The 22,594-nt window shown below is 43.4% G+C and overlaps 1 protein-coding gene across 1 annotated transcript in view; it reads right to left on the bottom strand.

Annotated features, from left to right (window-relative positions):
• Positions 1-22,537, bottom strand: part of DYNC2H1 (dynein cytoplasmic 2 heavy chain 1) — a 152,673-nt gene extending 130,136 nt beyond the window's left edge. Inside the window, exons 1-16 of the mRNA XM_028726169.2 lie at positions 21,959-22,537; positions 18,756-18,926; positions 16,660-16,795; positions 15,994-16,112; positions 14,628-14,772; positions 13,267-13,499; positions 12,161-12,295; positions 11,949-12,062; positions 10,697-10,808; positions 10,158-10,282; positions 9,055-9,230; positions 7,615-7,810; positions 2,071-2,166; positions 914-1,054; positions 723-821; positions 118-257 (exon numbers count right to left, since the gene is read on the bottom strand). Coding sequence (XP_028582002.2) covers positions 118-257; positions 723-821; positions 914-1,054; positions 2,071-2,166; positions 7,615-7,810; positions 9,055-9,230; positions 10,158-10,282; positions 10,697-10,808; positions 11,949-12,062; positions 12,161-12,295; positions 13,267-13,499; positions 14,628-14,772; positions 15,994-16,112; positions 16,660-16,795; positions 18,756-18,926; positions 21,959-22,162 — 2,342 coding nt within the window. The 5' untranslated portion in view covers positions 22,163-22,537. The remainder of the gene's footprint in view (positions 1-117; positions 258-722; positions 822-913; positions 1,055-2,070; positions 2,167-7,614; positions 7,811-9,054; positions 9,231-10,157; positions 10,283-10,696; positions 10,809-11,948; positions 12,063-12,160; positions 12,296-13,266; positions 13,500-14,627; positions 14,773-15,993; positions 16,113-16,659; positions 16,796-18,755; positions 18,927-21,958) is intronic.
• Positions 22,538-22,594: the final 57 nt, after the last annotated feature.

Genomic DNA, 22,594 nt, shown 5'->3' with positions numbered 1-22,594 from the left:
ATACATTAGCGATTAGAATCACATACCATGGACCAGCCAGGTTGCAATTACTATATTAGCAGGTATGGAAATGTACGTATTGTTGTTGATTTTGCTAACTGAAAGAAATAAACTTACTTGTAAGTTAGATCAATGTTTATTTCCGGTAAATTTTCATTGAGTGCTTCCAAGCCCATTTGATACTGATGCTCCAGAGCTTTATACAATTGATGGTTCCAGTGCAGCCTCCACGCTTTCATGTCACGTGCAAGGAAACCCTATCATTTGACAATATTCGAAATCAGTCAACGGTTAAGAGGTCCTAACCATAGAAGCAGGTCACCATGAGAACTAATTGACTCAGAAGACTGCCTAGAAACCACCTTCCTTCTCAAGAAAAGATTATCCCGGCAACTAAGAGGATTTGGTATCTATGGTATATCTTACAGTACAGCAGAGAGTTGAACTAATCCCTCTGGCTTATCTAGTTTTTGAATCTTCCCAGGAACAGTAAGGAAAGTTATGTGTGATAATGCCTTGGTTCAGGCCAGTCAGTGAGTCGCAAAGCGAGCAGGATCCTCAACAAGGAACCTAGTCTATTTCCAAATGTATCCATATTCTTGATGAACTGACAGCTTTTAACAAACATTTTGTACAAAAAGTTCCGCACGTTCACCTATAAATACACGTGTATTTATTTTTACTTAAATAGTACTGGCAGTTAAGTAACAATGCAACCATGCCTGGGACTCAAGGTTGGAAAACACCCCTCGGAGTTCCTGCAAGCCATCTTTCCAGCGCTGCTGTTGCCGAAGCAGATCTATGTTCATGAGGCCAACAACCTATCAAGAAGAATTCAAAACGTACTAAATGTGGCCATCAATCAAGTGGAAGGAAATGATAAAGCAAATTAATATATGCCAGTCAAGCATACCTTTTCTGTGAAATTAGTATGCCACTTCCTTAATTTTCTGTTTTCAGTAGCAAGCCGTTCTGCTGCAATTTGGAGCTTCTTGATATATGCTTCAAGCTCTTTAGGGTTATCCCATGTTATCTGTCCCTCTGCTTTCGAATGCTATCAAAGAAAGGAAGCGCATGCAAATATTTACTTGTTTGTTCATAAAAGGGAGCACTGCCAATGCTCAAGGCAAATAAAATTACTCTCAATTGAGTTCCTGTTAGTTGCTGCTAGAAAAACATTCCCTGTCCTCTCATGTGCCAATGCAATTGCTGCTCCACAGAGAAATAAGAGGAGAAACAGACACAGGGGATTATCATTTTTACCATGAAATTGTAACTGGGCTATCTGCACAGACGATGATCAAAGCTGTGTAAGTATAATACTGCTGTAGTCTGGCTATACACATGACATACTTGAATGAAAACATGAAACTGACAAGTTTCCCCCTTTACCACTGCAATTCTGCTACAGTTTCAAAGCTTTATGAATTGCACTAACAACCACCATATCAATGTCACTGTTCTGCCTTGACACTGTAGTAGGAGCCATTTATAGTTTCAACTCTAGGGCTCCATAATAGATGGATAGCATATATGAACATGCAGTTATGGAGGGAAGGGGCATATAATCGATATTAAAATATCACCAAGCATGTCAACTCCAAAGGAGTTTTAAAACACCAGGACAACAATGGGTAAATGTGAATAGGATTGCAGTCCCAGTAAAGAAAGCAGACATGACTGGAAACTGAGTAAGATCTCCACTAACAGAAGCTTAAATATTTGTAGTGACTGACACAGAGCAAGGAAGGGTAAATCCATTTTAGGATAACTTGCTCCAGTGAAGGAGAATTGCTGCTCAAGTCCACTTTCCCTAACAATGGCTTTCAGAGGAAAACAAACTGGTGTAAATACGTATGTTTCAAACGACATGATTACTACAACAAAGGCATTTATTTCCTCCTCTACTTCTTCTGAAATTTCATGCAAACCATCAATACCCATGGACAAGAAGAGATGTAATCAGACACACTGAACAATAACAGACAGCACAGGAAATATACAAAACAGGAAATATACAAGACAGCTTCCGTGAATAATAAAATATTGAAACAATAAAAATTATATTACTTTAATTATCTGTTCAAATGCTAAAGCAGACTGTAGCATCATTGGCTTCTGACTTGGAATCATCTGCTGATCAATACTGTTGTAAAAATGTGCTACCTATAAAAACAAAGCATATGAAGTCTGTTATCCATAAGCACCATGTCTAAATTTAAATGTATTTTTCTCTATTCTTTAGAATATTGTTTCCATTTCATTTAAACAGAAAAGCAACTCATAGTGCAAGCATATGCATGTTTAACCACAGGTTAAGTCATACTGTATTCAAGGGGGCTTGCTCCAAGGTAAGTGTGCACAAGATTGCAACATCAATCTAATAACTTGAAACACCATGAGACTCAGATACAATGGCCACATATATATCCACTTCTTTATTGCTTCTACCATATCTAAACTAGATAAATATTTACAGCTAATACTCTACAATAAGTGCTTGAAATGTTAGCCTCAATCACAAGACACCAGCATACATTCTGCCACTATTTATTACTAAGCCACTTGCCTTGCATATAAAAATCAGTCAGACAATCCTCAAAATTGTCTGTGTCCATATGCTCTGACTTTTTAATTTATTTACTTGCACTAGGGAGAGTCAAATCACTTGAGTCCATTATAACATTACACAGAATGGTTTGGGCACAAGAGGGCAGCATAACCCATTACACCATGTGTTCATCACCTTCGGAGAAAAGATGTTTTCAAACTTTCTATCTCCATGGTGCTCTCTTTCATCCATCCTCTCTGCGTCTTTCACATTCTTCTTCCTACTATAACAACTTCCTTCTCTTATCCCCTTCCTCTTTGTCCTCACTTCATTTTTATTTATTTTTAAATATTAACTTTTATCTCTCAAATTTCCTTCAGTACCTAGAATCATAGAATCATAGAATCATAGAGTTGGAAGAGACCACAAGGGCCATCGAGTCCAACCCCCTGCCAAGCAGGAAACACCATCAGAGCACTCCTGACATATGGTTGTCAAGCCTCTGCTTAAAGACCTCCAAAGCAGGAGACTCCACCACACTCCTTGGCAGCAAATTCCACTGTCGAACAGCTCTTACTGTCAGGAAGTTCTTCCTAATGTTTAGGTGGAATCTTCTTTCTTGTAGTTTGGATCCATTGCTCCGTGTCCGCTTCTCTGGAGCAGCAGAAAACAGCCTTTCTCCCTCCTCTATGTGACATCCTTTTATATATTTGAACATGGCTATCATATCACCCCTTAACCTCCTCTTCTCCAGGCTAAACATGCCCAGCTCCCTTAGCCGTTCCTCATAAGGCATCGTTTCCAGGCCTTTGACCATTTTGGTTGCCCTCCTCTGGACACGTTCCAGTTTGTCAGTGTCCTTCTTGAACTGTGGTGCCCAGAACTGGACACAGTACTCCAGGTGAGGTCTGACCAGAGCAGAATACAGTGGCACTATTACTTCCCTTGATCTAGATGCTATACTCCTATTGATGAGGCCCAGAATTGCATTGGCTTTTTTAGCTGCTGCGTCACATTGTTGGCTCATGTCAAGTTTGTGGTCAACCAAGACTCCTAGATCCTTTTCACATGTACTGCTCTCAAGCCAGGTGTCCCCCATCTTGTATTTGTGCCTCTCATTTTTTTTGCCCAAGTGCAATACTTTACATTTCTCCCTGTTAAAATTCATCTTGTTTGTTTTGGCCCAGTTCTCTAATCTGTCAAGGTCGTTTTGAAGTGTGATCCTGTCCTCTGGGGTGTTAGCCACCCCTCCCAGTTTGGTGTCATCTGCAAATTTGATCAGGATGCCCTTGAGTCCATCATCCAAGTCGTTGATAAAGATGTTGAATAAGACCGGGCCCAAGACAGAACCCTGTGGCACCCCACTAGTCACTCTTCTCCAGGATGAAGAGGAACCATTGATGAGCACCCTTTGGGTTCGGTCAGTCAGCCAGTTACAAATCCACTGAGTGGTAGCATAGTCAAGACCGCATTTTACCAGCTTCTTTACAAGAATATCATGGGGCACCTTGTCAAATGCCTTGCTGAAATCAAGGTAGACTACATCCACTGCATTCCCTTCATCTACCAGGCTTGTAATTCTGTCAAAAAACGAGATCAGGTTAGTCTGACATGACTTATTTTTCAGAAATCCATGCTGACTATTGGTGATCACAGCATTCCTTTCTAGGTGCTCACCGACTGTTTGCTTAATGATCTGCTCCAGAATCTTCCCTGGTATTGATGTCAGACTGACTGGGCGGTAATTATTTGGGTCCTCTCTTTTCCCCTTTTTGAAAATAGGGACAACATTTGCCCTCCTCCAGTCTGCCGGGACTTCGCCTGTTCTCCAGGAATTCTCAAAGATGACTGCCAGTGGTTCTGAAATCACATCTGCCAGTTCTTTTAATACTCTTGGATGCAGTTCATCTGGCCCTGGAGACTTGAATACATCTAGACTAGCCAAGTATTCTTGTACTATCTCCTTAGTTATTCTGGGTTGTGTTTCCTCTGCTGAATCATTTGCTCCAAATTCTTCAGGTCGGGCATTGTTTTCTTTATCGGAGAAGACTGAGGCAAAGAAAGCATTGAGGAGTTCAGCCCTTTCTGTGTCCCCTGTTTGCATTTCACCATCTTCTCCTCTGAGTGACCCCACGGTTTCTTTGTTCTTCCTTTTGCTACGAACATACCCATAAAAGCCTTTTTTGTTGCTTTTAACCTCTCTAGCAAGCCTGAGTTCATTTTGTGCTTTAGCTTTTCTGACTTTGTGTCTACACGTGCTGGCTATTTGTTTGAATTCCTCTTTGGTGGTTTCCCCCCTTTTCCATTTTTTGTACACATCCTTTTTTAATCTTAACTCAGTTAAAAGTTCTTTAGATAGCCACCCTGGCTTCTTTAGGCACCTTCCATGTTTCCGTCTCATTGGTATTGCCTGAAGTTGTGCTTTTACTATCTCCCTCTTAACAAACTCCCAGCCATCTTGAACTCCCTTTCCTTTTAGTATTACTGTCCATGGGATCTCACCCAGCACTTCCCTAAGCTTTATGAAGTCGGCTTTCTTAAAGTCGAGAAATTGAGTCCTAGTATGCTTGGCTGCTCCTTTCCGCAGTATAGTAAACTTCAGAAGAGCATGATCACTCGCGCCTAATGATCCTTTCACTTCTACCCCACTAACCAGGTCATCAACATTGGTTAGGACCAGATCTAAAATGGCTGTTCCTCTTGTTGCTTCTCCCACTTTCTGGACAATGAAGTTGTCTGCAAGGGCAGTGAGGAATCTGTTTGACCGTATGCTCTTGGCTGAGTTTGACATCCAACAAATATCAGGGTAATTGAAGTCCCCCATTACTACTATCTCCCTTCCTTTTGCATGCTTGGCCATCTGTTCCAGGAAGGCATCATCTATGTCCTCCGTTTGGCTTGGGGATCTATAGTAAACTCCCACAATGAGGTCACTGTTATTCTTCTCTCCCTTAATTTTCACCCAAATGCTCTCACTTTGGCTTTGAGGTTCTAAATCTTGGATCTCTTCACAGGTATACACATCCCTGACATATAACGCCACTCCTCCTCCTTTCTTGTCTGGTCTGTTTCTTTGAAATAGATTGTATCCCTCCATTATTACATTCCAATCGTGGGATTTATCCCACCAGGTTTCAGTGATTCCTATTATGTCATATTTAGTTTGCTGTACCAGGAGCTCAAGCTCATCTTGTTTATTTCCCATGCTTTGTGCATTAGTGTACAGACATTGAAGTCCATTAATCATTCCCCCGTGTCTCTTATTTAAGGATTTTTTCCTCCCACCACTAGGTCTGCATGCTCTTTGCTCCATTCGGTCTATGACATTTGGATGATCATCTTCATCAATTGATATCGACTCCTACCTTCAGGAGCACTGTCTCCCTCCCCCACATTAGTCAGTTTAAAGCCCTCCTGATGAGGTTTCTGAGATTTTTTGCAAAAACATTCCTCCCAACCGTTGTGAGGTGCAGCCCATCGCTTGCCAGAAGTCCATCTTCAAGAAACTGCATTCCGTGATCTAAGAATCCAAACCGTTCCTGTTTACACCATTTGCGAAGCCAGTTGTTCACTTCCACTATTTTTCCCTCTCTCCCTGGGCCACGTCGTTCAACTGGGAGGACAGATGAGATGACAATTTGTGCATTTAATTGCTTCAATTTCCTGCCCAGAGCCTCGTAATCTCTTTTGATCTTCTGGAGGCTATTGCTTGCAGTGTCATTGGTTCCCACATGAACCAAGAGGAAGGGGTATTTGTCAGTGGGTTTTATGATTCCTTGCAGTCGTTCAGTTACATCTTGGATCTTAGCCCCGGGGAGACAGCACACTTCCCGAGACATCTTGTCAGGCCCACAGATCACTGCTTCTGTTCCCCTCAGTAGGGAATCCCCTATCACCACCACACGCCTCCTCTTAGGTCTGGTCGGGGTTCTTCTGTGAGCTGTCCGTTCCAAGGTCGCCTGGACATTCCCTGAGGACTGCCTTTGCTGCTCGTCTTCATATACCTGATCGACTGTAATGAGGGAGAGATCCTCAAATGGAGTCTGCTCTTCGTCTTCCATGGTAGGGGAAAGGACCTCAAAGCGATTGCATATTTCTAAACAATCAGAGCAAACCCTGGGCCTCCTACTTCTTTGAGTCACGTTTCTCCATATATCTGGCTCCTGTGTTGGTGAACTAGCCACCTTCTCAGGGGAGTCCCCTGTCTCTTCCTTGGTGGAGACGGTGTGCTCTGGTCCTTTCTCTGAAGAAGAGAGACCATTCCCCTGCAATCTTCCCCATCCCCCAACCACATTTACTCAGTTCCATCTTTTCTCCCCACCCACCTTGCCACACACAAACACACACACATACACTCTTGCCCAAAACCAGGATGTTCTGACAGACAGCAGATAGCTGTTGCTGCAGAATTAGTCAACAGAAGACCAGGCGGGTAAAAGGGAGCACTGGTTTGTGTGACAGGAGCAGAAGGCACAGCAGAAATCCCAGGCTCTTGTCCTGTTCCTCAGTCAGTCCATCCATCCTTTTTTTTTTTTTTTTGCCCTCTACCTCCACTTCCCATTATTTCTCTCAGACTTCATTTCTCCATCATCTGTTTACTGTCTTTCTTTTCTTCTCATCCCTCCAAATTTCTATGCTACAGCCTCACTCTCTAACCACCTCCCGCACATGACTATGTACTTAGCATTCAGGGAATCAAAAGGCTGCAGCACTACCAGCGGGAAGGGCAGGCAACAGAGGATGCAGTGAGCACTGAGGACCACCATTTGACAAATATTACTGTAATTTACATCTGGTACAGAGAAATAAACGGCACATCTACGTTTGGGTGCAAAGTTTAGTTCAAACTCCACCATACCCTTTGATTCGGTTTCAGAACTAGATACAATTTTAACACCTTTTCGGGGCTGAACTTACTCCCTACTCTGTACTCTCATAAAATATATTGTAACAGAAGCAGACACTCAAGGTAAATTTATCATGAGCCCCATCCTAGATAGAACCAATCCATTCAGATTGACAGTGCTCAGTAGAGTCAGAACTTCTAGCTCGTGGTGTCATACCTGCTTGAGAATAACTGCTTGTTTGCAGAATTTTTGTGCTGTGCTTGAAGTTTGCTGTATTTTGGCAGGAATAACAAAGCCAAGCGCAGACAGCTGACGCACTTCTCTTAGGAGCACCACCAAGCGATCCGAATAATGTATTTTTAATGCTCCATCAGAGTGATCAAGTTCCATAACAGGACTGCTGGCCTGTAAGCTAAACCAAAACATTTCCATTACTAGACATTATTTTTCAGTAGCAATATAGCCTGCACTATAAACTGGAATGTAGGGGCTGAACTGGCTATCACCTATGGCAGCTGTTTCCATTCTAAGCCACAGCTATAATAAAGGCATAAAATATACTGTACAAGCCAAACATTTTTACCGCTGCTACCTCCTGTTCTGGTTGGAAGGATTAAGAATGTGCCGCAGTCGTGGTTTCCTTATTTCACATGGGCACTTGAGAACGCAGGCAGCTATTCTGCTTCCTGGCTTTTTGGCAGCCCTTTATGGATGTCCAGCTACTCTGCCTACATCACCACCCCCACCTTATTTCTCTCTACCATGCAACAAAGCAACTAGGATCCCAACCCTCTCATGTTGAGCAGGGTTACCACGCATAGAAGAAGCAGTGAAGCCTCTCCTCCTTTGTGGATCTCACCTAGCGTCTCTGCAACTGCCATCTGTTAACCCTCCCCTTCATGAGGAGCTGGTGGTAGAGGCAGTCAGGTGAGTTAGAATGAATTTATGTGAGAACTTGCACTTCCTCTCACTACTCAGAGCACTGTGAAAGAGGCAGCCCGTAATGAGGAAAGCAGTGAAAGCAGCTACAGCTTTTTCAGTGGAAGCAATGGAATGCATCCACTCATCATTTGTGTTTCACACACATTTCTACTGAAGGAGGCTCACCCCTCTCCTCAATGAAGTAACAGAAGCCACACTGCTTTTTTGCTCCTTTCTTTGCTAGGCAGATTCAAGGTAGTGCAAGTTTCCCTCAGTTCAATGTCCCCTACAATAAGCTATTGGAGTGAAGGTCTTCAAACTCTGCCTCATGGCAGAGGAGGGTCTATGAGCAAAACAGATGGAGTCATTGCACTGTTCTCAATGCTGAGCAACATTGCCATTCCACCGTTAAGCCATTACTTCCTACTCTACAACTTAACAGCTCATTTCAGAAGAAGAACCTCATGCAAGAAGCACAAGAAGTGAGAAACAAGAAGCAAAATTAGTTTGCACGGACACCCACAACAGTTGTAAATCGTTCTGTAAATGTTCTACCGTCATGATCTGGGTTCTTTAGTCCTCTAGAGAGATGCTTTAGATATTTTTTTTAAAATGCACTGCTTGACTCAAACCTTATCCTACTAAAATGCTTAACTACAGGTTCTAGAGTTGCTCTTTGAATCATAGAATTGTAGATTTTAAAGGGACCCTGAGGGCATTTTTTTTTACACTTACCAAAGACCAGACTTGGGGTTTGACAACCCTGCCTGAATGTCCCTGGACCAATAATCAAATTGTTCCTGTTCGTATACTTTAAAATGTTCTAGAAGATCATCTGCAGTTCGTCGGAAATTGTGAAATCCAGACAGGTCTGAAAGAAGGGCCTCTGCGATCTTAATGGCATCATCTACCTGAAACGTTCAAAGATTGGAAGTTTAGCGTGTAGTTTAGCATGTAGACAATGATTTATTATTCAGAATATCAGACTACAGACTGCCTAAAACTGCTCAAACTATCAGGTTCCCTTACACTTGTGGAGAGCATTTTCTCTCACAGAGCACAATCTAGATTGTGTCCTATATGAGTCTTGAAATAATGCAGCCACCACTGGAGTACCTAGTCATTTTCAGTAAGAGGGTCACACCGACCCATGGTCAACCCTCCAGGAGACGAATGTCACAATGTAAAAGTCAGTGTAGCCAATTTTTAAAAGTGTACATATTTTGTGAATCGATGGGTCACAAAAAAGGGGGGTATCACAGAATCACAGCAAGGGACTCACAGGAGTGGTTAGTATATAAATATATATAGAAAGATCTTTTCTTAATAAAAAAGTGGATGAATATTGAAGGGCCACAATAAATAATTTTTGGTACTACTGTATCTCAGCAGGGTACCTAGAGAAGCAAGCAGTAAAAATAAATACATATTTTTTAAAAGGGGGCTTTGGCATTAGTTTATTGTACTGAGGAACCCACAACAGCAGTTTTTAAAAAAGAACAAAATAACCTATTTGGGCCCTCCTGACCATACAATAACCTGTAGATGCCATTTGATGGGGGTGTGGTGGAGAGCCTATTCCATTATGGAATACTCTCCCTGTTACTTGGATTAACAGGGATCAAGATGGCAGCAACTATGGAGTGTTTTGGATGACTATTTAAGATATATATATATATTCAGGTATTTCACGATCCTTGGTACTGGCTCTTTGATTCTCTGGTTACAGTGGTGATATTTAGTGCCAAATACTGAGTCGAATTGGGTATTTTTGTGTTTTTATGATATTGTGAACTTCTATGAATTTATTTAATCTGCTTAATTATTTTAATTGGTACCTTTAATTCTAGCTGGCGCACCCAAACAATATTATTGACAACTTCAGAAAGGTTTTTGCCAGCAAGTGGTCCTGATGCTTCACCAGGAGTACCATGGCATCGTGCCTCAAAATCTGTTTGATAATCTGTATAACAGTAAAAAGCAAATTGTTAGTGAATATTACTGACAGCTTTAGAATCACTGAACTTCTTCTCCTTGTGCCCAGCTTAAAAAGGCTTGAGTTTGACTAACATTCTGAAAAAGTTCTATACTGGTACGTCCTTGTTTCTGCTGAATTTGTTAAACTGCAAGATTTAAGTATGAATATGCATTCCTTCCATAAAATTTCAAGACTGATTTTCTCACCACGTGATCTTTCACTCATAACCTTTTTAATCTACTCTTCATCTCCAAGCAGACATCAGTGTGGGATACATCATGAAACATGCAATTAGATTTATCCCAATTGAAAAACAAACAGGATACATTAATGAAGTGAACAACCAAACCTTACACTATTTTAATGCATATTTTCAAAAGTAACAATTGTATTTCTTACCTTTGACCGAGTCCTGTAGTTTCGCCAACAAAGTTTCTCTTTCTAAAATCAATTCTTTGCTAATGCTTGGGCGTCTTACTAACTCCTTGTATTTCTGAAATGCTTGAAGAAGCTAGAAATATACATTAAAAAAAAATGCTACTAAACCAAATGCAATGGATCATCATGGACTGGTGTCCATTAACTATTATCTTTTTAATTGGTAGTGGAGACCATAACCCATGACTGATCTGGAGGCTTCCCACCCAACACCCAGAGAATGGTGAACACACCCAACATAGCAGCTTGACTTTTCAATACATACTTCAGCTTTGTAGCTGATTAGTGAGCCCCTATATAAAACCAGGGAATGGTTTATCTAGAGCAGGGGTGATGTATGTGCAGCCCACATGCAGCCTGTGAATTCACTTCCAATGGCCTGGCAGCCCTCCCAGAACCAGTTCTTGTCCTCACTTACTTGCAAAGGCTTCTCTTCTCCCTCTCAAGTGGCACCAAGCACAGACAGGAACATGCCTTCCTGTATGCTAAGACCTAGCAAGTGCACTGTCCCAGGGGGCAGGAGAGGTGCCTTTGTAAATAAGGGAGGGGATCTGCTCTTCATCACAGAGCTGGGCTGGGAGCAAAAGTCCCTCTCCTCCTATCCCAGCAGTACAAGGAGAAAATATTGCCTCTTGATTGTCAGGTATCTGTTTGTGTGTAAAGGTAAAGGTAAAGGGACCCCTGACCATTAGGTCCAGTTGTGGCCGAATCTGGGGTTGCGGCGCTCATCTCGCTTTATTGGCCGAGGGAGCCGGCATACAGCTTCCAGGTCATGTGGCCAGCGAACCAGAGCAGCACACGGAAACGCCGTTTACCTTCCCGCCGGAGCGGTACCTATTTATCTATTTGCATTTTGACATGCTTTCGAACTGCTAAGTTGGCAGGAGCAGGGACCGAGCAACGGGAGCTCACCCCGTCGTGGGGATTCAAACCGCCGACCTTCTGATCGGCAAGTCCTAGGCTCTGTGGTTTAACCCACAGTGCCACCCGCGTCCCCTCTGTTTGTGTGTACAGGCATGCATATATGTTTGCTGTGCTTCCCCACTACTGCCATGCAGCACGCAAGAGAGGTGGCTGACTTTCAATGTGGCCCACAAGGCAAAAAAGGTCAGCCGCCACCCCCTAATCCAGAAGCTTGAAGCATCCATTATTTCTAGCAGGTATTTCTTTAAATGCCTAGTTATGCCATTTTATTTTTTGTTTTTTAAAATACCTGTTGTGGACTGTCTTGAATTTCTGAAATAAATGTTTTCAATTTGCTTGCTATTTTTTGTTCTGCTGGAGAAATAATCCTTTCATATTGACATACTGCTGCTTTCCACAAAGGCTAGGGAAAAAGAACACCCATTTAGTTGGGGAAATTTTCATCAAAACTATCAAATACAAGCAAAAGGGGGTGGAACAATAAGATGCAAGTGTTAATACCTCTGTATAAGGATTATAGTGCACAGGATTCAAACCAGCAAAGGGCTCAAAGACCTGGGCAAGGTGCAGTGCTTGCTGTTCACCAGTTGGCAAAAAATATGTAAGTTTCTCATGAAGCGTTCTAATAGTTAGCACCTATACAAGAAAAGGAATGTTTTAGCTATATATATGAACCCCTCACCTGCAACAGGTTATCAACTAACAAAACTGCATGCAACAAATCCTAGAGGCAATAAAAGAGCATTTTAAAACATTCTCTTAAAAATTATCAACAAAGCATTCAATCTAGTGAAAATTACATTAACCCATTATCATATTAACGTTTAGATTTGTGATCATATCTATAATTAGAATAATTTATTATAATTAATGTTGCGTTATTTGAAGTGATAAATACAACATACCACTGAGGCCAAGAGTAAACCTCTACTCAATATTAACAGACCTCAATTGTACCTTATAGAATTATGCCCAAGATTTTCTCCATTGCATGCATGCCACGTTAATATTAATGGGAATTCCATAAGAGAAGTCTCAATATTAATTTTGACAAAAAATAAACCATATGAAGCTCCTTTATACTTACCAGATCATTGATGCTATTAACCCAAAACTGTCTATTTTGACCAACAGCAGCTTGGTCTCACAGCCACACTAAGAGATCCAATAAGCGTCCATGATTATCTCCCTTACTTGCTTAAATATTGCAACAGTGCTGGAAAGGATTAACTTTTCCCTCCTCACAGCACCACCTTATTTTATTGATGAAAATCACCCCAAATATGAAGTTTCTACTTCCCCCTTTAGAGAAACTCAAACATGGAAAGGGTTTAAAAAAGTGTTTCTCCCCACCCCCACCCTTCAGCATCAGGGTTCGTCTGAATAAGATCCCCTGCAGCAGCTTTTTGCAAAAATAGAGATGCAACTCACGGATCTCCATCATTCATCAAGTTGCTTGACCCTCAAACATATGTCTTTATTAGATGCCTGGAACTGAACTTTGCTCTATCACTGAGCTCTGGGCCCTCCCCAATAGAATGGATTATGTTTAAAAGCTTCAACTCTTCCCCCTCACCCTAAAAGAGAAAAATGAAGCAAACTGATACCTCTTCAAGTCGTTTACCAAGTTTCCCTAGCATTTCAGGAACGTATTTCTCATCTTGCCATACATGTGGGGTATAACGCTGCCACAGCTGCCCAGTGAGGTGATCGCAGGCTGCTACCCATTGCTCACAGATCATGATGCCAGCCTTCAGATTTTCTTTCACAATGTGGAAGGAATCTTCCCATAGATTTAACGTTCCTAGCTTCTTCTGAACAAATCTTCCAAGAGAGCCAGCTGAAATCACATACAGATAGTACAAAATTACTTAAAAGCACTGTACCTTCTCTAGCTGAAAGAAATGTTCCCCATCACTACTTTAGACCTTTCTTCTTAACATACTAGACAGGTGTAATAATTCAGCTCAGAACATGGCACCTTTATGCTGTCAGTATCAAGCAGCTATCACAAAAAATTAAATACCACTGAGTCAAATACTTTGTATAATTGGATGTAATATGCAGCCTCCATCAGTCAAGGGACAACACAGATACTTTACTTAATAATTGACTACCAGTACAAGATTATCTAAAAACTACCCCACCCCAAAGTCCAACCCAATCAATGTTGCCCCCACTAAACTGGCAAACGTGCCATGGCTGGATTTCCCTATAATTATGTTTACTACTTTATCTTTTTTAAAACTTTCAACAGAAATATTTGTTCCAAATCTGCGTTCACCAACACAGTGAAGAAGATTGTACGGGCAGAGCAATACCACAAAAGGTACAGAGATAATAGTCGCCAATCCATGTTGCAGACTAGAATTGTATCTTAGCTGGATTTTGACTTGACATGAGGAGCATCAAGCATCATTACAGTTTGTTCAATGACTTGGGCTGAAGGGTCAACTAGAGATGTCTTTATCTGATTCAGGGGCACATCTAGGCAGACCCAAATAAGATTTACCTCGAAAGCTCTGAGCAGCAGCCATGTCAGCACACAGGTTATATGTAGAGGAGCCAGTAAGATCCTTGTAAGGGTTGAGGAATAATGCTAACCCCCAGATTCTCACATTACATTGGCTCAGCGGACTATGGGTATGTTCACACAGAACTGCCAAATACCCAGTATCCTCATTTAATAAATTGGATTCCCTAAAAGGCACAGAGCATCTGTGTCCAGTCCATGCAGATCTGCAACATACTGGAGACAAATTGGAATCTCATACTGTGCAGAATACATGAGGAAGAAGAGTGACGTGGGTTCAGATAATTTTACTCCGTATTACCCTCCCTTTTCAGGCACTTCTCCACACACTTCTATTGAAGCATATAAGTACTAAAACAAAATGCTAGAAATTTGTCAAAGAGCAACAACCTATATCTGTTCATCACAATTGAGTTTCTCTACAAACAACTTTACCTATGACATCCAAAAGATTTTGCATGCGTGGCTGAGGAAAAGGTTCATGTTCCGGCTGTCTCCATACATCATCTACAGTATCCCGTGTAGTCTCGACTAAATCCACAACTTCAAATAAAGATAAGCTGTCCAAATTGTAATAATCCTAGAGATACAATGCATATTTTAAAAAACATAACTTTCTACCTAAAGAACAGGGCTACAATCTACACGGGACTTAACCTATGAATATTTTAATGAAAATACTGTGTAAAAAATTTGACTGCAAATGCTTTGGGATTTTGCCATTTTGATTGTTAATTTTTGTGGTATTTACTCACTACTTAACGCCAGCCTTTGCCATCCTAGTGCCCTCCAGATACTGCTGGACCATAACTCCCATCAGCTCCAGCCAACCCAATGGCTGGGGCTGACCAGAGTTGTAGTCGATCAACATGTGGAGGTCATTAGATTAGTGAAAGCTGACTTGCATCTTTGAAGGTATGACACACAGTGAAATCCTAATACAACAAGAACTGACAACCCTGCTCGTTTTTGTGAAAATATTGTTTTATATACAGTTACATGCAAATGTATTTTATTTTCTTGAAATTATTTCTAGCCCATTTTTTCAAATGCATTGTCTGAAGCAGCTTACATTAAGAAACAATGGCAACTAGTGACTGGCAGTGAAGGAAGAAGTGGCAGAAGAAGAGGGGATCCCAATGCCCTTACCAGATAGTACTGCAAGATAGCAACAGCTGCATAGCTTTGTCTGGTCATTTATGAGCTGTGTGCTGGCAATGCTAACCTAGCATGTCCATGCCTCTGTTTCACAACATTTCAGGTAAGGCATCAGGAGCCCCTCCTGCACAGATGCTGCTTATCAATGGTAACCACTTTCCTTCCAGCATGCCACTTCACCAGCCACCACATCTCACAAACAGAGCTCAATCAACCAAAGGTTTATGAATGAATGCACATTCTCAACTATCTCAGGGATGTCACTGGGTGCCACAGGGCATAAGCTGTCCCACATTATTCCTAAATATTTGAAATGGAGCCAGATAACAACAAGCTCAAACATTTGAGAGTACCTGCTGATTTCTGTAGAGAGCAAAAACATTCAAATGGGAAAATTCCTAATGGGCAGAGTACCTAATCCTTCGAACCAATCTTTGCAGTTTCAAGAAATCACTGAACTATGCTTCCAAGCAAAGACTGCACTCCAGTGAGGCCAAATCCCTGAGGTTGCAAAGAGGGTTTCAATCTGTCACAAGCTGGGAATAGTAATCAAGCATGCATGTGGAGCTGTTGGCTGCGACTATTGTGCTAGACTGGGGTAGGTTTTATATAGAACATCACTGAATAAATAAAAGTTACACACATATGCAATTGCTTCAAACAATTCTTTAAAATGTGAGGCTCTCTCCTTGCTAGATGACTTGCTTCCACGTTGAGCACGCTCTGTCCAGAACTGAAACTCGTCATTTGGACAAAGTATTGCTGTAAAAAAAGAAACAAATCCGGCAAATACAACATTCAGAGTTGTGTCTATTAATGTATATGAAACAGACTGAAGATATGCTACAGGATTTAATCAACTTCTGTTAAATCTCAGTAAATTTATACTCCGCAATGCAGTTCAGCATTGAATTAAAATATATTCATATGGAAATATACAATGTGAAGAATGACTCAGAATTAACTAGCATTGAAGCCTTACATCATAATTCTCAATTTGCTTATTTCAAAGTCTAGGGAACTTTGATATCCAGGGAATACATTTACAAGTGACACTTGGAATGGCAGGTTGCTGTATCACACAAATTACAGATTCATTTCTAATTTACATTCCACTGTCTGTAAATAAGTGCCTCGTGTATTTTTTTATTTTTAAAAAAACCTAAAGCCCCACTCTTCATTGGTACTGATACCAGGGCAGGGTATAACATTAAAAAAGTTCTAGACAACCATAAATATTTTTTAAAACCTTGAAAACATTAGCAAACAACAGTAACTAAAAACAACTAAACAGAGTCAAAACACATACCTTGAACATCATCTTCCCGGTATTTGGCTCCTGCATAAGCAGGATCTGTTCTCCTCAGAACAGAACCTAAACCAGCCTCTAACTCTCGTAAAAGATTCTGAAGCTTGGGATCAAATTCTCTACTCCATTTCTCATCCTGCAATAAGAATTTCAGGTGACAAAAATTTCACACTAAAACCATCCCTTATCCAACACCTCCCTCAACCCTTTCCTCTTCCACTCCATCCTGATCTCCGTTAATAAGTTGCCTTCTCTGTGGTCCTCACCTGATTCCATGTACTCTCTTTTACCCATCCCAACTCATAGTTGCTGTCTGCCCTACAATTATCCCTCCTCTTCACCACACCCGCTCTCCCTTCTGTTGTTTCCCTCCAAACTCTTTTGAGCATTCCCACTGGCTACATACTATGGGGCCATAGCTCTGTGGTAGAGTCCAGGCTTTACATTCAAAAGATTTGGGTTTTCTGGACAGGGCTGGGTAAGATTCAAAAGCTGAAAGCCACAGTCAGTGAGTTTAGCTATGGGATGGAAACCTGAGGCTCTCCAGATGTTGTCAAACTCCAATTCCATCAGCCGAAAAAAGTATGGCCAATGGTTAGGAATGATGGGAGCTGTAATCCAACAACATCTGGAGGGCTGCAGGTCCCCCTACCCTTGGTACAGGCCATACTGAGCTACATAGATCAACCATCTGACACAGTATTAAGCAGTCCCCTATACTCCTTTGTTTCTCTAACTTCACTTTCCATTCCCTCCAATATAGCTTCTGTATCCTGCACTGAAACCATCTTTTGAAAAATAATTGATGACCTCCTCACTGCCCAGTTCTCTCTCTCTCTCTCTCTCTCTTTCTCTCTGCTGTCCTTGATACATGTTTGGTCTCTTACCTTTTCTTGGCTACCTCTATACCCTAAGTCTCAGTGATTCTTCCAATGATTCTCTTTCTACCTAATTGTTCATGTTTCCATAATGTGAAACTCTTCTTCTGCTTTCCCTCTGCTGAAGTCCCCCAGGATTTTATTCTGCTTTTCTCACTACACACTCTTCAGAGGTGAGCTCATAAAATTGCATGGCTTTCTGTACCACATATACACATCAACCAGTTCAACCTGTCTACCCCAGACCTTTCTCTCATCATCTCCCTGCCTCTATGACACTTCTATTTGGATGCTACATTGTCATCTCAAGCTCAAGACTAAACTTCTAATCTTCCCTCAAGTCCCCTTCTTCTTGAGTATTTTAATTTAATTTAACAATATCACCATGCTGAACAGGTAAAAGCTCCCTCCTTTGTTCCCCTTATTTGTTGCAAGGTTGCACCACTTTCCTCTTTACAACACTGCAAAAATATGGCCTTGTCCTCTACCTATGCAGGAAAAACTATGGTTTATGCCCTAGTTGTATCTTGCTTTAATGAATGCACCCTTGTCCTCTCTGATCTTCGACCATCTCATCTTGGTCCTATCAGCTCTACCTTGTCCACTCCCAAAAAAAAACACAAACTTCTTGTCCTAGCATAAAAACTCTCCATGATCTTGTGGTGGAGCTGGAGGGTTTGTAAAGGTCCTGGGGCAGAACTTTACTGGCCCTTAGGAGTGGAGGAATGGGAGAGACAAGCTCTCTTGCAAACATCCATCCTGTCGGGGGATAAGGCATCACCCAGAGCACTGTTCTGTACATTACTCAAGAGTTTCCAAGCCACTCTTCTGTTCCTCTTGCTATGTCAGGGAAGAAGTAAACTAGATGCTGACTTCACATTATGTGCAAAGCAGCACTCATGGTTTGATTTCCTCAAACCAACCAGAGTCAGGAGGTCAAGAACAAACCTTGGATTCCTAAATGTGGTTTGTTTAAAGGAAATAAAGCACAAGCATTGGTTTGCACATAAAGCCAGCCTCTGATTTGTTTCATTCCCAGTGTGGCAGGAGTAGTGGATGAGATATTCAGGAACATCAACACATTCACATTAAAGCATTTTAAAACCCCCACTATGGTTTAATGTGAAGTGTGAACCAGACCATAGTAAAATAGCAGCAAACAAACAAACAAACAAACCTGCATGTGTATTGAAATAAGTTGAATATTGCATTACTCACCCTCAACAATACAGGTGCAAATACCTGCCGTACTGCCTGATAAAGCATGTTTATAGGAGAATCTAGCATAGATGATACAAGAATATTGCTATGAAGGTTCTCTTCTGTGATTACATCTGGTCGTAGTTTGAAAAATACCAGCATTCTGTCTTCTGAACTGCCAGCTTCAACCTATACAATCAAGAAACACAAATATTCATATAGTCTAAAGAAGAAACCTTATTAACCAAAGTGGTAGTATTTATAAACCACTAAAATTAAAGTGCATGTAAATTAAAAGTATAGTGATGTGCTTCTTGCTCGTACTCTATATCAGCGGTTCCCAAAGTTTAGTCGCAGAGCACTTTTCTGGAGGGAAATTTGTCACAGAGCATTACTGTTGCTCTTATGCCAAAGGCACGTATGTGCATTGTTCTTTCTAATCTCTTCACAGAGCACTGGAGATGCTTCACAGAGCACAGTTTGGGAACCACTGCTCTACATTATATACAAGAATCATGAGTATGTTCCCTAAGCGTTTTGTACAGCATATGGTTTATCCCGGGGAAGACTCGCTTCAGGTTTGTGACTTGCTTTTTTGTTTTGCTAAAATCCCAATAGTTTTCCAATGGTTTGGAATGTATAAACCATGAATGCTTGAGATCACTTATTAATTAAACTGCAGCTGATTTGTGTCAATGCAGCTACCAGTACTTTATACCAGGGAAGATTACTTGTCTACCTAGCCCAGTCTCCAGAGGTTTAAGCAGAGGTCTTTCCCATGATCTGCAATCGGCTATTTTTTCCTCCTTTTAAAAAAAACAAAGGTGCAAGTCTTTTTGCTTAAGAATTTGGCTTGTTTTGCTGGATCTGACCATCTAGTTCAGCATTCTTTATAAGAATTCCAACGAACAGTATGCAACAGGTGATCCACCTGAAGGTAGCCGTGGCCAACTTCCTTCTGTCCACCTCAGCTTAAGGTAAAGTAAGATAAAGGTACCCCTGCCCGTACGGGTCAGTCTTGACAGACTCTAGGGTTGTGCGCTCATCTCACTCTAGAGCAGTGTTTCCCAACCGGTGTTCCGCGGCACACGAGTGTGCCGTGAGACGTTGCCTCGTGTGCCGCGAGATGCCTGGAGGGAGGCGGGCGAGTCGGGCGGCGAGAGGCGGGGCGGCGGCGGCGAGGAGAGGCCGCGCCTCCTGCTGTTGCCTGGCGCTCCTCCTCGCAGCCGGAAGCGCTGCCTGGGCGCCTCCGCGCGACTCTGCCTCGCTGGGTTTGGTCTCCCAGCAGAGACGGGTCACACGCGCCCCTCCCTCCCTCCCTCAGCCTGCGCGGAGGGAAAGCCAGAGAGAGGCATCGCTCCTGCGCGGCGGGAGAGGGAGCAGCCGGAGCGATGCCCCAAACGAACGCATGGGACCGGAGGGGAAATCCTCTCCGAGGCGGATTGAGCGCAGCTGAGAGAAGCCTTTCGAGGAGCTGCCGTGTCCCCTGGAAACCCCCTTCCCAGCTCTGCCTCAGCCGCCGCCGCCTCAGTTGCCGCCGTCCCTCAGTCCCTCGCTCTGCTGCCTCCTCCCACCCCCAAAGCTTGGAGGTTCCCCAGCAAGGGGGAGGGAAAAAACTTTCACTTTTGTGCGTCCCTCCCGGCGTGACGCTGCGCGCTGACGTCACGGGGCGGGGCTTTAATGGTGGTGTGCCGCGAGATTTTTTTTCAGTAAACAGGTGTGCCGTTGCCCAAAAACATTTGGGAAACACTGCTCTAGAGGCCGGGAGCCAGCGCTGTCCACAGACACTTCCGGGTCACGTGGCCAGCGTGACGAAGCTACTCTGGTGAGCCAGAGCTGCACACGGAAACGCCGTTTACCTTCCCGCTAGTAAGCGGTCCCTATTTATCTACTTGCACCCGGGGGTGCTTTCGAACTGCTAGGTTGGCAGGCGCTGGGACCGAGCAGCGGGAGCGCACCCCGCAGCGGGGATTCAAACCGCCGACCATGCGATCGGCAAGTTCTAGGCGCTGAGGTTTTACCCACAGCGCCACCTGCGTCCCATCCACCTCAGCTTATACGTACGCAATAAAAACAGTGGAAACAGATTAAAATAAGTGTACAGTCTAAGCACTGCAGCACTACAGTCTAAGCTCCATTAATTTCAGGGGAATTTGTAGGCCTCCTATAAAATCCTAAATGAGAATGCACACGGCCTCAGTCTATCTATCAACAAAGGATGAGCACTTGCTCAGGCAGAGTTCTGCGCACCCATTTCTCTAGTCTGTTAAGTAACTGGATCATACATCACATACTGTGGTATACTCGGATGTTTTGTTTTATTGCTGTGATCTAATCTCTCTCTTATATTACTGCAGTGCATTACATGTGGGGCTGCCTTTGATGAAAGTCCAGAAACTACAGCTAGTGCAAAATTCAGCAACCAGATTATTGATAGGAATCAGAAAGCCTGAGTGTATTACATCAATTCCGGCCTGACTCCGCCAGTTTCCAGGTTCAATTCAGCTGAAAAAGTAGTAAGGGAGGAAAAACTTCCTCTGACAAATTTCCACTTGTCAGTCATCCGCCCAGCTGTTATAAAAGCACAGGAGCCCTGGCAGGGCAGAGTGGCAGACTTGTAAGAGGCATACCAGATAGTATCTCAGCATTCAAGTGCCTAGAAGCCTGGATTCACAAGGGGATCCTCAAAACATGCAAACATGCTACAAAGCTGCAATCCTCCTCCTCACCCTCAGTTCCCAGGATGCCAAAGAATCATAGAATTGCAGAGGGGGAAGGGACCACAAGGTTTCTGCATTGCCCAACAACCCTCAGATTTAAGACTCTTGTGCTCTACCAACTGCACTATCCCTGCTGTATAGCAGGCTGCAGTCTTAACAGTGCAATCCTAGGAAGCCGAAGCTACATTTGGCCGGGGGGGTTGCCCCAGATGAAGCCTCCAGAGGGACACCATTGGGGCTCCCAGCCTGTGTGTGTGTGTGTGTGTGTGTGTACGCAAATGTGCCAAACTGGGTGTCTGGCCCGGCTGAAATAAAGCCTCGTTTCGTTCCTGGCTTGTTTCTTGGGAGCAAACCCAACTTTTTCAAGCCATCTGCCCCAAGCGCCGGTGCGATCCTAAACTCGGGGGGTGATCCCCCTTGGATTCCACGGGGCTCCCCGTCGTGGCTCGACTTGCGTTGCTCGGAGCCGCAGCTTCTCAGGAAGGAAGGCAAGCCCCGTACCCTGTTGGAGACCACGATCTGGTGGTCCTCCGAGTGCTGCACGCACAGCAGGAACTCGTTGCCGTCGTCCAAGAAGTTGGCCAGCTCGGGGCCGCCCGAGAGCGGGGCGAGGCTGGCGGACGACGACAGACCGAAGTAGTTGGCGGCCGTGGCCGAAATGAAGATCTTCCTCTTGTCTCCATCGCCGTCCCCGTCCAGAGGCATGGCGGCCGGCAGAAGCGCGGGAGGCTCGGGGAACCTGGGAGGAGGAGAGCTCTTCAGACGGGCATCACGTTGGGGACTCGACCCGGGATCTGGTGAAAGAGACGGGGGGGGCGATTTTCCAGGCCTCGTTAGGATTGCCTCACGATACGAAACAAAAGTGGGCAGTGAAGGCTATTTAAGTAATATTCATAATAAAAGCTGCCCTGAAACCGGTGTCGAAGGGGGCCCGACAAGGCATACCAAGCAGGGAGCGGTTCGCTGAGAGGCGGGGAGGTGGGGTGGGTGGGCGATAGAGCTGCTACTACACGGCCCAGCCTCAAGAGACAGGAGAGAAGCCGGGCTGGGAGGCCAGGCGGCGATGCGAGGCCCGGTTGCTATGGTAACGCGGGGGCAAAAATGGCGGCCGCCAACCCCCGAGGAAGCCGTCTGCGC

The sequence above is a fragment of the Podarcis muralis genome, chromosome 4 (assembly GCF_964188315.1).
Source record: "Podarcis muralis chromosome 4, rPodMur119.hap1.1, whole genome shotgun sequence".
NCBI classification, from domain to species: domain Eukaryota; kingdom Metazoa; phylum Chordata; class Lepidosauria; order Squamata; family Lacertidae; genus Podarcis; species Podarcis muralis.
The sequence above is the reverse complement of the archived record's forward strand: the minus strand, read 5'-3'. Positions and strand labels throughout refer to the sequence as shown.